We start from the raw sequence: 14,755 nt of genomic DNA, 5'->3' as shown, positions 1-14,755 counted from the left end.
CAAATGAGCGAGCTGCATCTGTTTACGGCATCCCCCCGCCCCGCGGCACATATGTCAGAGGGATTATGTGTGGAGTACGAGCAGGGGGAGTGCGAGGTGAATCAGCATTCTCCTCACGAGCCAAACTGCTGAGCTCAAATTTACGGCAGGCGTGTTCTGCTGTGAATATCGAAAATATCACAAGTAGCTGACCCCAACACCCAAAAAATGTTTAGAAGTGCCTGCCTCTACATGTCACAAGATGGCGGAAAAGCGCTACTTTTATATTAGACAGTGCTTTGGCCGGAATGCAAAAACAGCAAATAACTGAAAATAGGTTCCAAAGAAAAATCTGTGAATATGTGATTCTGCGAAAAGTAAATCGTAAAGTGTACTCTAAAAAGTGTCTTTGATTGTGTTTTAATAGATTTTCCATGTGTTTAAAACAATTGAGGGGGTAAAATAAATAAAATATGTGTATATATATATCAACCAAGTGACAGTCAAGGTACCACTAGAGTGGGAACACAAGTTCCTCAACCAGTTTCCACTGCAACTACATCAACTTTGAACAATTTTAGTCAATAAAATGCCAGGAATGATGTCGAGAAGGCTCACTTTGCATTTTGGATCGTGGCGAAAAGGGAAATGCCTGCCACATGTGCTAGCTATCGTTCTTCAGTCGACTCGGTGTGTTGGAAGTTTTATGACACTTCTTCTTCCCTCCCTTTCCCCTCTCCTGCGGTATTCAGTCGCTGGGCCGCTTTCATATGCTAATAGTCGGGCCGATCGAGCGGGCCGACAGCCTGGAATGTTTCTTCACAAAGGAGAAATGAGATGGAAGGAGAGCGCAGAGAAAAGGCACAGACCGAAACATCAGACAACGGCGGGCCAGTGCCGTAAGACACTTTGCAATGAAAGATCTGCACATTTTCGTTCCCAACTTGCCTCAAAGACGATCACAATAAAGCACAACCGGAATGAACATTATCATCACTTTCGCTCATTTGAGTCTAGCATTCATAAAGCAGCGAGGGGCCCACTCGGGACGGGGGGCTTTCCCACTGAGTCGGGCGTGGCCTTGTCCGACGTTGGGGTAACGGATGACGAGGAAGTCGTCCCGAGTTCAGAGGCCGGCGGGCAAAGAAAGACGACTCGCTCACACCCGCACATCCGTCCCGACCCAGAGCAGGTGCGCCAATTAGGGTTCCCCCGCACCGCTTGGATGCGCCACATAATTGCTCTCTTCACCTGTGAATTATTAATCCCGGTCACTCTTTGAGGTTTTTGACAGGAGTTCGGTCATGTCAGCGCAACCTATGACACACGGGCCTGCTTAAGGTGCTGGTGTCAACTTTCAAAGTGGAGGGGAAAAAAAATGAAAAAAAACTTTCTAGTCCTGTCTAACAACACAAAAAAAGCGGTGTTGGCACACAGGCGGGCGTAATCAATCAATACTTTCATTTCCAATTGAGTTTATGCTTGCAAACTTCTGTGTATTTTCAAAGTTGGAAACTTCCCATTGGGGATCAACAGGAATTTATGAGAATGAATGAACATTTTTATGTAAACTTGGCTCTTAACGGGGAACTTCAATTGAGTTGGGGGAAACTATATTTTAGCAAAATGCTGACTGAAACGACCTAACTTCATGCAATTACGAATAGTGGTACCTGGATTTACAAGTGACCTAATTTCGGATCTTTAGCATTTACGAGCCGTTGCTCAGTCCAATTTTTTGCTTTGTGTTGCGAGCCAAAATTTTAGCTACGATTGCGATTCAATTACCGAAAACAAAATCATTACATTTATGGTTGAATGTGATACCTTTCCATGAAATTACATCCAATTCCCGGTTTAATTCTAACTTGGAATACTTCCAAAATTCCCCAGTTTAACATGGAAATTTCATGAAAACTTTCCAGAAATTTATTGGAAAATTTCCACCCCTTTGCAACCCTAATTGAGATACTTTTGACACAATTGACAGCAATTAATTCAGTCCAAACTAGGTGGCAGCAGTAGAAACTAAAACAGGGTGCAAACTGGAAGACAAGCAACTATGGTGAAAGAAAAAAATAAAATAAAATCAGGGAGTAAATAAAACAATAGTGTATAACGCTACAACACAGACTGCTGTAAAGCCAGAGGAGTGAGGTTCCCGAAAGTTAGTGCAATAAAATCAATCGGCAATAAAGCTACTTTCTTACCGTGTTAGCACTTCCATCCACCCATCCATCCATTTTCTGAGCCGCTTCGCCTCACTAGGGTCGCGGGCGCGCTGGAGCCTATCCCAGTTGTCATCGGGCAGGAGGCGGGGTACACCCTGAACTGGTTGCCAGCCAATCGCAGGGCACATTGAAACAGACAACCATTCGCACTCACATTCACACCTACGGGCAATTTAGAGTCTCCAATTCATGCATGTTTTGGGGATGTGGGAGGAAACCGGAGTGCCCGGAGAAAACCCACGCAGGCACGGGGAGAACATGCAAACTCCACACAGGCGGGGCCGGGGATTGAACCCGGATCCTCAGAACTGTGAGGCTGACGCTCTAACCAGTCGGCCACCGTGCCGCCTTGTTAGCACTTGTTGATTGCAATTATTTGTCTAGGTCCTCGGTTTACGACGACGTTCCGGTCAAACGCCGGTGACGTACCGAATGTGTGAAGTCGGAATTTACAAATCAATAACCTATGCTAGCGTAGTAGTTAAGTCACAGTTACAGTAAATATTTGCATCAAAAAACAATTCCCGGCCAATCAGATGAAAAACATTAAATACCGCAATAGCAGACTTTGCCTTCCTTAACTTTGAAAATCCGCCCCTAATTCTTAACTGATGTGGATGTTTCGATTATTTGAATAACGTCTGTCCTCACTGATGACGATGTTAGGGACACCAGCTCATAAATACCTTAAGCCGGCCAACATACGAACCCGGCTGTAGATTTGTTGTGGGTGGCGGCGCCGTTGCCCGCTCCCTCGCCAGGTGTCGGCCTGTAAATATTTCACAAGGCCTCCGCATGGAGGCCGTCTTCAGCACCTCAGACAGCAGTTGGCCGACCGCAAAACAAGACGCGCAAACAATTTGGCCCAAATTAAATTAGGGCTGGCCGGAGAGCGGCACGGCCGGCGAGTCTTTCTTGGCTGCTCACATCAGGCGTTTGTGCGCCCCCCCCCCACCCGCAAAAAAAAAAAAAAATTAAATTAAAAAAAATAAAAAATAAAGGCCACAATGAGCCGACTGTATGAGCGTCCAGTGAAATGAGCAAAACAGCATGGTCGAGCCGACTTGTGAGCATGTACAGACAAACGGTACAAACAGCACAGCACAAAGAACACTGGATGTGACAGCCGCTTACCGGATGCATCCATTGTGCAAAGGCTTCACCTTTGCACCAGCGTACAGCAATCACCCGCATATTCGCGTTCAGTATTCACAAAGTCACATTTTTGTGTTTTTTTTCCCCGTCTTTCTGAAACGCCCTGAGATGCCACCAGATGTCACCAAAGCCCTGTTTAAATAGGGAAGTAGTATACTACAATGATTGGTGTCAAGGAAGTACAGTGGTACCTTGACTTAAGAGTGCGCCAACTTACGGTGCTTGATTGATTTTTTTGCTTTGTGTTAAGAGCAAGCGTCAGAACTTGTATGCCAGGGGAGGAGTTGAGTTTAGCCTGGGTTGTCAATGGAAATTTCACGTACACGCTCACACTTCCAGTGCATTCATTCAAAATCAAATCATCTGCAATTATTTTTTTATGGTGACATAAGATAAACTGGAAACGATATTAAAGTTTTTGGGCATCACAGTTTGTGGTATATTTACTGCTCGAACTCCTTATCTAGGTCATTCTAAAAAAAATAAATACAAATATTCCACCATCCGCGGCAGGGCACTGCCCCTATTGCTGCACTTGATCCATGTTCGGATCAGTCAAATATCCTTTTTTTTTTTTTTTTTTTAAATACTGAGATGAAGCTGTGCCAAATGGCGGACAGTCTTCAGCATTCTGATTGGAGTCAAGCAAAAGATATTCCCCACCCCCGGTGGCGAGCTCAGGGACACGCCGAGGTCAGCGCACCGGGCACGCCACACTTTCCACCCGCACGCCGCGCGGCTCGATGAATGCCAGCTATTAATACGGCGGATATCGGGGCGCCGTTCCAGGAAAGCCCCGAGAGAGCGATAGAGAACGCCGCCAGCGCGTCACGCTACAGACCTGACGACTCCAGGCGCAGTAGACATCACAAACAAGGTCCAGAACTTTCAACTGAGACATCTTCTCCCCCGACGCTGCTCTTCAGCTCTGCGTCGCAAACCCCGCCCGGCAGATGGGAGTGTGCCAGGAGGCGAGGGGGGCATAGCGGGCATCTCCGTGCCCATCTGTAAACCCGGCGGGCACCCCGCCAGCGTCGCGTCAATTAGCGTATGTTAATGATTCAATAGGATAGTCCAAAGCAACTTCCCGGGAGAGAAAGACTTGCCCATTTGTCTGCGGGCGGGCTGGAGCGGCATTGCCACGGTTACGGAGAACCCTGCGACAGGCGCCGGCCGGTCCGCTGAGGCTGTCCCTCCCCGAGCTCGTCTCTGCAGCTGTGTCGCAGCGTAATGCGTTACTTCGCCTGCAGGGGATTTGAAACTCCTCGCTGCTGGAATCTTGCGGGATGATTCAGGCGGGACAGTGAACGCCCGCCGAGTTGCATTTCATCCATTTGCACTTTTGTCTGTGGAAGCTCCCAAGATGCCGCCAAAGTCAATTTGTGTGTTTTTTTTATTGTGTGTTACATGCAAAATATGTATTTTATGAACAAATGGAAAAAGATATTAGGACATTTCCATTCATATAATGTAATTTTCAAGAAAAATGCTTCATCTGGATATACAGGGGACCAGAAAATACGGCTAATAAAACGACCAATTGATCGGTGATCAAAATATTTTGAGAATATAAGATGTGCTTCAATGGATTCAAACCGAGTCAAGAGTTTTTATTATTTGACATTTTTACACCAATATTTTCCCTTTTACCGCAAACGAATATCGGCTCCAAACATCAGTTAACGGCCTACGTGACTACAAAAAAATTGGTATCGGGCCTGAAAAAAACCTTATCGGTCCATCACTAATACTGCTCGATGTCTGAATCAGGATCAGCATCAGAATCACGGATCAGAATTGATTTTATTGGCCTTGTCAGTGAAAATTCACAACTAGGAATTTGTTTTGGTCAGTTGGTGCAACATGAAAACACATGGTAATAATAGTTTTTAAAAAAAAAAAAAAAAAAAAAAAAAAGGAATTCAGTTTTTAAAAATGGATGGTAACAAAAGATTTCAGGTAAAAACAATACTATAATAAAGCATGCAATATAAATAGACTAAGAAGAAAAGAAACGTACATTTGAACTATTACTATGGGCCAATAAAACATTTTTGAAGGGGTGGGACATGAATGACTTGACGTTTTTTGCCATCTCATGAAAGTATGGAGGAAGACTTCAAGAAGGCACGCCATCAGATCTCCAACGTAAACCAACATTAAGCAGCTTCCTCACTGCGGGACGTCTGAAGAAGATCCCGGAAACTCTTTTCAGAAATACTGGGAGCCAGTAAACAGTTGCCCGGGATTGTTTACGTTCCCTTTGAGGCTCCACGACACCCAGATGGTTGCGATTGGGGCATCGTCGGGAAACGCTCGTGTGAAGTGCGGCCGCCAATTAGCAGTGAGGAGCTAGCCCGAGGCGGGGTTTAAGATGCTCATTCATTTTAATAGACCATTTCGCAAACATTTTCCCTAAGAGATTGAGTTTTTTTTTTTTTTTTTTTTTTACTCTAGCGGAACCTGTGGGTAAGGATCAACCGAGTGGATGTCGTAAATAATTGTACTGAGAAGATCGGAAGACTGCCTGACCACGAACTTGCTGCTTCTAAAGGGAAAGACAGGGAACCAAATCTATGTATAAAATGTTTGTTTGAGTTGTCTTTGAGTAACTTAGCAAAACACAACGGCTAGCCTGACTTCCTCTTTCTGACGTATTCCCAGGGTGCTCGGAACGCCAAAAGACGCAGATAGCATCGTAAGGGCAGCGACGGTAGCGCCGGTGGTCTTTCTGAGCACTAAATATGGCGGCGGTGAAGACAGCATGAGTGATAACACAAAATCTTGTTTGAGGTTTAAGAGGCCGCACACACGGCAGCACTTGAAACAAAAAACCTCCTCCGGGTCGGCCATCGATCAGCTCCCCAGAACTCTTATCAAACAATCTACCGACCAACCCGCGTCGTTTCATCCTTACAATGGAATTTGAGTCAGAAATGACGGTTTGATGCAAAAGGCCGTTTTGAGATAATTGCCCGAGTTGACTAAACAGTTTGAGGGGCAATCGGAAGAGCTTATCTGGGAAGGACACGAGAAACCCGCTTCCGTTAGCCGGCGCAAGCTGAGTGGCCAAAGAAGGCAAGAATACAAAATGCTGCACTACGGGTGTTTCCAGCCCCATATCATTTTGAAAGTTCACGTTATAGCATATTATTAACAATTTGAAATGTGACCAGCACAAAAGTACTAAAGCGTTTTTTAAATCTTTTTCTCATTTTACTAAGCTGTCTTGTGCTTTTGCGCTTTGTTTTTAAATGTCGTACTGTTAATCATGCAAAGCACATCGAGTTGCCTCGTGTATGAAATGCGCTCTATAAATAACGCTGCCTATTTAAATCACGTGTCCACTCGTTGTTTCTCCTCTGCGACAAACTAGAAGTTACCTACTTTATTAACCTAACCCTCACCCCGACTAAACACTAACCCAAAACCCAAATTTACATGAACCCTCACCCTTAGCCCTAATTAACCCTCGCCTTAACCATAACCCCGAAATCAAACTAACCGGAATCTTAACCCTACTCCATAACTAACCATAACCTTAGCCCAGACTAACCCAAAACTAACACTAAAACCTAACTAACCCTCAATCCAAAGTAATCCTAACCTAAAATAAGCCCAACTTTAAACCTCAAATAATGCCTCATCCTTTATTTGTCACTGCTGTTTTGCGACCACAAAATGTGCTAGCTCAACTCCTAACTCCCAGGTCTGCACCAATCAGCATTAAGCACTAGGGAGCGCCACGAAAACGCGCAATGCAACAGCCCAACCCTCCCAACACACACTCAATATAATCCAATCAAATGTGAATTATGGCTCTGATGCGGCGCGCCACTCGGCCCAAACGGCAACGAGCGCACGCGAGCTGGCTCCCGAATGACCTGGCGTCCCCGGAATCATCCCAACACACTTTGAACATAAATCAGGTCTTACAGAGCACTTAGCTCCTGATGACAAGAATTCACAAGTTCACCTATTTAACTTGTTTCTGTGGATTTTGTGTATTTATAAAAAATATATGTATATGAGGGTGGTGTTAACAACACGTCTTTTTTTTTTTTTGCTATTCCCTGCGAACAGTGGGAGGTTTACTGTATCGTCCTTTTGTTTTTTTGCAGAAGGGTAAATAACACCTCAGCCTCGCCACTCATTGATGACATCACTCCATCATCACAGGGCCCCGCCAATGAGGGGGTCAATTTTCGGGGGTGTTTTGGGGAGTCTGAAACAGATTAGTGCCATTTCAATTCATTCCAAAAGGGAAAGTAGATCCCAGATCCGAGCAATCCGCGCTACGAGCGCGGTCACGGAACGAATGAAACGGGAAAGTCGAGGTGCCGCGGTGTGCCGTGAACGTGTCAAAGATGGAGGCGGCACGGAGACGCCTCGGGCGTGTGTAACGGATAGCGCCGCTCGGCCTCACTGAGCATTACACTGCTTCTGTTCTGCCTGTCTGCCCGCCATCCGGCGGCCCCGCCCCTTTTCCCTCATCCCTCCTGTCAAAACAGCTCGCCATCTTTCCTGCACTGACTTCAACCAGCATGTCAGCTTCCGCAGACAATTGGGAATGCAAAAAAACAACAACAACAAAAAAGGACAACTACAGTGGAGGGTTGACCTCTTGACCCCAGCTCATTTGTGGAGACCTTTTTGTGGACCTCCTCACGATAGACATATCTACTCAATTCTGTGCCACTAGAGTCCTGTATTTGATGACCTCGAGCGCGGGCCGATTTCCCTTTCTTCTTCCGGGAGAAAACGGCAACAATGGCTCGACAGCCGTGCCAAATAGGAACCGTACACACCTTCTGCCGAGCTTCCATCTGTCAGCGAGTTAAATATAGCGCCGTGAAAGAAAGAAAAAAATTACAGGCGTAAAAGGGAGGAGGGAATGAGGTTATCGGGCTGGCTGAGCTAAATTTAGAGCAAAACTTCCGAGCTTAAACGCCAGCCTCCTCGTGAACGAGGAGGGCGATGGATGGGGTGAGCTGAAGCGGGTCTCAGTGTGACGCCCTCCGGTTGCCCGGCAACCAGAGGGCGTGCACGACACTTTCAGTTTGAGGGCAACGCGGGACACTGGAGGAGGTCTTGTTCAGCTTTTGCACACCTTGAGACCATTGCTGTTGAAATTTGATCGCGCACCATCTAGTGAGATAAACTGCATTTAAAAAGTAATAATAATAAATGCATTCAGAGCATTGTAGTGGAATTTCTTTTTTCGCAGCATTCTGGTAATTTTTTTAAAAGACAGACTTTGTAGTATTTGGCAAACCTTTAAAAAGAACATTCAGAACATTTTCTTCTCCTCAGTGTGTGTTCAAGTAGCAGTTGTTTGAATTTCTGTTAGTTCGTCTACAGTGTTTTGTATTATTTGTTAGCATTAAGCCATCAGAAATTGGTTAGACAAAATTACACAGTTTGAAACTTTGCATTTAAATGTACAATGTTTAATTGTCTTTTGTTGTATGCTGTTTGTATGTGTTGCTGCTCCGTGTGGGTTAGAGTAGACGTTTGAAGGTTTACAGCTACTGTAACTTTGGTTATTATTGTTTTGCCTGAACATACTGATACATACTGAATACCCAATATTTTTGTTTACAGTCCACTTCAACTTGGATTGACAAATTATCAGCTTGAAGAAAGCACACGTTGCCTCTTGTTTGGAGAACTATGCGAGCAAGTCTCCTTTTTGCTTCCTCAAAGTTATGTTATACGACATTCTCCCATTTCTCGACAGCGACAGCGTGACAATAGGCTCTCAGGAATACCTCAAAAAGTAAGTTTGAATAAGTTTAAATGAGTTTAGAGCATGTGGGAAGGGTAAAACTATATTTATACGGTCTGTCCATATCGCTTATTTTCTCCTATCGCGGCCGGGTCTGGAATGCGTCCCCTGCGCTAAACGGGGGCAGTTCACTGTATCCGTGTACGTGTGACCTTCATTTTGACAACAATCACTACTTGTTTTTTCATCTTCTTTTTATCCAACTGACACAAAATGTAAATAATTAATCTGCTGAGCCGGGTCAAGCGAGGTGGCGGGTGAGCCAGTCCAAACCAGACGTGGCACACGTGGGGTGTTTTACTCCGCGTGACGGGGGGCAGCTGTGTCTTCACGGCTTGGGCGGCGGTCGCGGTGTGTGTGAGGCAAAAGTGTGTGTGTGCGCGCGTGTGCGAGAGGGGGTCTTGCTTCGAGACGACGCCCCTTCCTCATTAATGAGGCAGGATGGGAGGCGGGGTCGCTCAGTGGAGCTTGACGGTTTGCGTGTGTCGGAGTAAACAACGTGGTGATGTCACGGCAGCAATTGCTGACGTCATCCCAAATGTCGCCTGGTAAAAATGGTGTTCTTTGGACCATGTGTTTACATCACGGCAACGTTTGGAGCCTGCGAACAAAAATGTTTTGGCGTCCGAATTGGACCTTTTTGTGTCACGGTATTCGCGGCGTGACACTTCAACTGGCTTCAACCGGCTGCGGCCGTTGGGGCAACGTTAGTAAGTTCAAGGTTTGCAAGGGTTACAAAACATTGTAAAGAACACAAATGAAAGGTAAAAGGCAAATAGCGGGACTGGAACCTGCGATGCAGAGGAAAGCTAAGTGAGCGCTTGACTCACGAAGCGACGAGTTGCCACAAGCTGCACGGCGCATCCTTTGTATTAGCGACTGTAAACAGGTGCAGCGGTGGCGTGGCGCGGGTTCATCTGCTGTTGTTTGTTACCCGCCCATTTCAAACGGCTCCCACGGAAGCGCTTTAACACGCTCGGGACCGTGTTGGTTTCGACCCATTCAATTTCCTAACTCACACGCCAACGGACTTGCAAGCGCGCCCAACTCAACGATGACACGTTCAGGTATGCGCGGATGTCAAAAGAATTGATGTCAACGATAAGCATGAACGTGCTTGAAAGCCATATTGTAATTGACTGCATGCACTGTGAATCGATTACTAAAATAATCCTCAATTGCATTCTCCGCACTGGAAGGCCAGAGTCAAACCCCGATCACAGAACTGTGAGGCAGACGTGCTGGCCACTCATCCGCCGTGCCGCTGGGAAAAAGAATGCAAAAAGCAAAACTTGATTCAAATAATGTCACTTGCCTTTTTTTGTATTGAGGGGGTGGGGAGAATCGAGGCTATCTTGCCCTGCCCTACTAAGAGGATTACGACCGACAAACACGCACGATGCCATTTTCTGATGATAATCCAAAACACGGCAGCACCGCCGGCCTGTAACGACATGCGCCGGGGCCGAGCTGCATCGTGATGATGATTGCAGTGATGTCAGCAGTCCGGCCAGCGCGCAAATAAAAAAAAAAAACTCTTCCCAAAAAAAGAACGCTGAGCCGCGGGAGCATAAACGTCTCTTTGTGCTTTTTTATGCTCTTAAACAGTTGTCATGGAGTGGAGGGGATGAACCCGGTCAACCGGACACACGAGCCGTATCACACGCTGCTGAGCTGCGTGTGTGTGTGTGTGTGCGTGCGTGCACATTCCTCCTGGAATGAGAACGTGTGCGTGTTTGTGCTTGGAGGGAATAAATGCGAGCTCAGTGTGATTAGGCTCACATGGGCGAGAAATCAACAACTTCTGCCACATTCCGGAGAACTCTTTCTTTCTCTCTCTCTCCCTCTTACTATTTGAGCGTGTTACCTCGCACGGCACATCTCGGAGTTGATGATCCTCGCTCCCATGCGCCGCCATCATTTTCACGTCAAAACACTCAGGTGGGGCAAATCCTCGGGGGCCCGCATGGAGCTCAGGTGAGTGATGTTGGAGGGGGGGGGGGGAAGAAGAAAAAAAAAAAAATCCTAATCCACACCGTCCTCCTTCCTCATGTCCGGTAGAGGTGGGAATCTAAACAGAAATAGTTCACATGTGATGACACTCAAATGGAATTGCATACAGAAATATGACAATACTGCTCCTTTGTGACTGACACTATAACAGCGGTCGCAACTTGGCGATACGTGCATATGGTGCTCAGTGTAAAAGTGCACCACATCATACTGAGTGCCGTTTTGTTTCGGTTGCGGTGACCTCACTTGAACACTTGAAAGGAGCAAAATATTAGGAACAGCTGCCAGTGGGATGCGGGGCAAAGGAAAAGCACGCCTTTTGTCAGACAACGCTGGTATGGGATGCAGGTGTACCTTGTTATTATAAAGAATGTGAAGCATTTCGTGCACATTTGTGATGTCGACTAGTATCTCATTAGCATAAAAGTCAGTATGATGTCACCTGTCAATTTGCAGAAGCGCACCACAAGCACATTTACGTCACTGTTAACCTTGCACAGTGTTGCTTTGTAGTGATGGCGATATTTTTGTCATTATTTAAAGGACATTTGTCCACGATATTAGTTGCACGTCAAATGCACATGCAAAAACAAACAAAACGTATTTTTGTACATTTTTTTTTTTTTTTTTTTTTAAAGGAACACGCAACGACAGGTTAGCGAGCCTACCTGTTACCAATCCGGAGAACCGGAGCCAGGCGTCGAGCGCAGCCTTTGGTCCATGTTAGGTCGCTGCAGGCTCCGGAGGGGGGGCAGCGGGAGGCCGCGAGACGCTCAGCCCGCCAGCGGAGCTTCCACGGCGGCCGCGGCCCGCTGGAGCTGCTCGCTGCCTGCTCGGCTGGGGAAGAAAAAGCGGCGAGAGACGCCCCTCGGCGGGCACTCATTCTTCGCGGCCACCGAGCCGGAGTTGAACGTCCGGGGTTCATTCATCTCCAACGCGATCAATCGGGAAATATTGAAAAAGAGCCAAAAAGTAAACAAATCGAGAAAGGAGAGGAGCTCCCAGGCGGCGGCGGCAGCGGACGAGCGACCATCTGTGCAGATGGACTACGCGGCTGGCTTGGCGAAGCCCCGCCCCTCACTCGAAGGCGACCAATCGGGTGGCCATTTGAAAGATGGAATTTGTACGACCGACCAATCGGCGAGAGTGTTACATAAGAGGTGCTATAGCAGACGACACCTCGAACATTTATACAACCAACGTTAGCGCTTTATATCAATATTGGCCAATTAAAAAGTATATATACATATAAAAAGAAATGCTTTAAATTGCACTCGATGGTTAGAAAATGTTAACGTAAATGGTAAAAACAAGAGAAGGGAACACTTCTTATATACTGTACTGTAATGAGAAGTATACTTATTCATTCATTCTACAGCTGCGATTGTTTTCCCAAAGTGCTATATGAATAAAGTTGAGTTAAAAAAGACCATAACGATGGCAAAAACAAAACCAAAAATATATATATATATTTTTTAAAGAAATAGACAACTCAAAAGGTTTGGGAACTTACGATTAACTGTATTTTCAATTGTTTTGTATTATTTCATTGCTTTTTGTGGAAAAAAACAATTATGTTGAAGTGAGGGGAGGAGCTTCATTTCCTCAGGTCATAGTCCTGTCAAATACATAAGTAGTGCTTTGCTCCCATCTTGTGGCAAGTGTAGGAATGTTTTTTTTTTGGGGGGGGGGGGGGGGGGGTGTCAATCACTCGCGCACCCGAACACCGACCGCATCATTAACAACGGAATGACTTTGAAATGAGAAATCATTGAGAAATTGTGATAAGCAACTATTTTCACACATTCATATGGCTGAAAAAGCCGATTTCTGAGAGACTGGTCGTTTTGCAGTGGCGGTGCGCACAGCTGATGCAGACAAAGACAAAGGCTAGCAGTGTTCCGTTTGCGGGCCCCTCGGGCAGCACAATAGACGGCGGGACAATGGGACCTCCTTTGACCCGTTCCGCTGCAAGGTCGGTTTCAGGGGGGCCGGATCGCTATTGTCTACCCCCCCCCCCCCCACCCCCCAAAAAAGACCCCGTTTTTACACAATAGACAACTTGAAGCCATGCGAGCAGCGTCGTGCGGCAAGTGCTGACAAACACGCAAAGAGTGCGCCAAAACAGTTCGTTGGCCACGTCATACGAATGACGTCATACCGTTGAAGGAAGGCACGCCGCACAAAACCATCCAATTCCACTTAGCTTTTTAAAAGTTGGACAGCTGCCGCCCGGCTTCATTCATACACGAAGTAGAAAACAGTTACAATAGGTCAAATTGGGTTTTTTTTGAATGAGAAAATGTCATTTTTAACTATTTGATTACAAGAAATCAAACTCACCGATTATCATGATAAATAAGAGTTTAATTTTCAAATCTATTTCTTATTATACATCCAAAATAATTATCAAATCATTTTATGAGCTCTTTGTTGATCTATTTATGCCGGCAACCTATAGTGTCAGGCGGCACAATGACTTTCTCTTCCACTAGATGGCAGAAGATCCGGTCAACTTGCGGATCCAGTCACACAACAGAAGACGAGCTTTGTGTTCATGAACTGGCCCAGATTTCCCCCGAGTAAGTCCATTTGTGAGTTAATTACTACCAAAGTACTACTTTCCTATTGAGAGAAGGTTTTGGTGGCACAGAGCACAAATGCTGCCAAGCGGCAAAAGCCTTTTCAATGAATGGGGGGGGACAAAATAAAGACAAACAGACAAAAACCTGAAGGGAATACGTGAACAGTGAACCGAATTACTGAAGATACATTTTGTGGCATTTAGTTCTGGTGAGATTTTTCCAAGGTAAAATAAGAGCCTCGACGGCTCAATAAAGGTTGGAAAAGCTGTACAAGAAGGATGAAATATGGCGTTAAGAAGACGTGGGTCACGGCCCTCTTGAAGTTGTTGTGCTGGTTTTTCTCTCTCAATAGTTTCCCCCCCACCCCACGCTAAAAAAAAACACATTTATATGTAGGAAAGCACACTCCAACATTTTGAAACACGTTTTCAAGTATTCTTAGTATCTGTTCTATTTCTCTCACTCTCAAGAAATGGGAGATCTCTATAAGGAAACAAAAACAAAACTCTTAAATACGGAATCAACCGTTTCTACTTTCACCTAAACTAGCTGCTTCAAACCAAAATGTCTGACTTCCTGTTCAATTCCAAGCATGGGTCCTTGAGACATTTTGCTGTACATGTTCGACCTTTGCACCCATTTTGGCGTTGATCACTGAAATCCGGGGCTCGTTTTTTTCGAGCTTTCCCAAGGCCGCTAGCGATCGGTGAAATTGATGAATTGTCGAGCATGTCGAAGCCCCCAAAAGGTGACTCACAATGGCCTCGCGAGAAAAACATTCAGCTTCTCGGCGGAGGTCGCGGTGCGGTGAAAAGTAGCTTTCAGGGCTCAAACGTGGGTCAGGAAATCAAATGGAGCTGCGGATGACAAAGTCTTCATTCAAATGTATGATTCCCGTTTTGTTCCCTTTGTGCGACGGGGGCAGGAGTTTACTTCCTGTTCTCGCGCCTACAAAGCCGCCGCCGCCGCCGCCGATTGCGAAGGCCGTCGCGTTTTCACCAATC

General features: G+C 46.0%; 1 protein-coding gene across 3 annotated transcripts in view; it reads right to left on the bottom strand.

Moving 5' to 3' along the window:
• LOC133396845 (rho GTPase-activating protein 21-like) overlaps positions 1 to 12,450 on the bottom strand; it is a 63,615-nt gene extending 51,165 nt beyond the window's left edge. The window contains exons 1-2 of one of the 3 annotated variants that reach the window (XM_061667082.1): positions 11,835 to 12,450; positions 11,005 to 11,224 (exon numbers count right to left, since the gene is read on the bottom strand). In XM_061667082.1, coding sequence (XP_061523066.1) covers positions 11,005 to 11,074 — 70 coding nt within the window. In that variant the 5' untranslated portion in view covers positions 11,075 to 11,224; positions 11,835 to 12,450. Of the gene's footprint in view, positions 1 to 4,206; positions 4,232 to 11,004; positions 11,225 to 11,834 lie in introns of those variants that run through there. The other 2 variants (XM_061667081.1, XM_061667083.1) reach the window with 2 other exon arrangements.
• Positions 12,451 to 14,755: the final 2,305 nt, after the last annotated feature.

The sequence above is a fragment of the Phycodurus eques genome, chromosome 21 (assembly GCF_024500275.1).
Source record: "Phycodurus eques isolate BA_2022a chromosome 21, UOR_Pequ_1.1, whole genome shotgun sequence".
NCBI classification, from domain to species: domain Eukaryota; kingdom Metazoa; phylum Chordata; class Actinopteri; order Syngnathiformes; family Syngnathidae; genus Phycodurus; species Phycodurus eques.
Note: the sequence above shows the minus strand (reverse complement) of the source record. Positions and strands in the feature narration are given on the sequence as shown.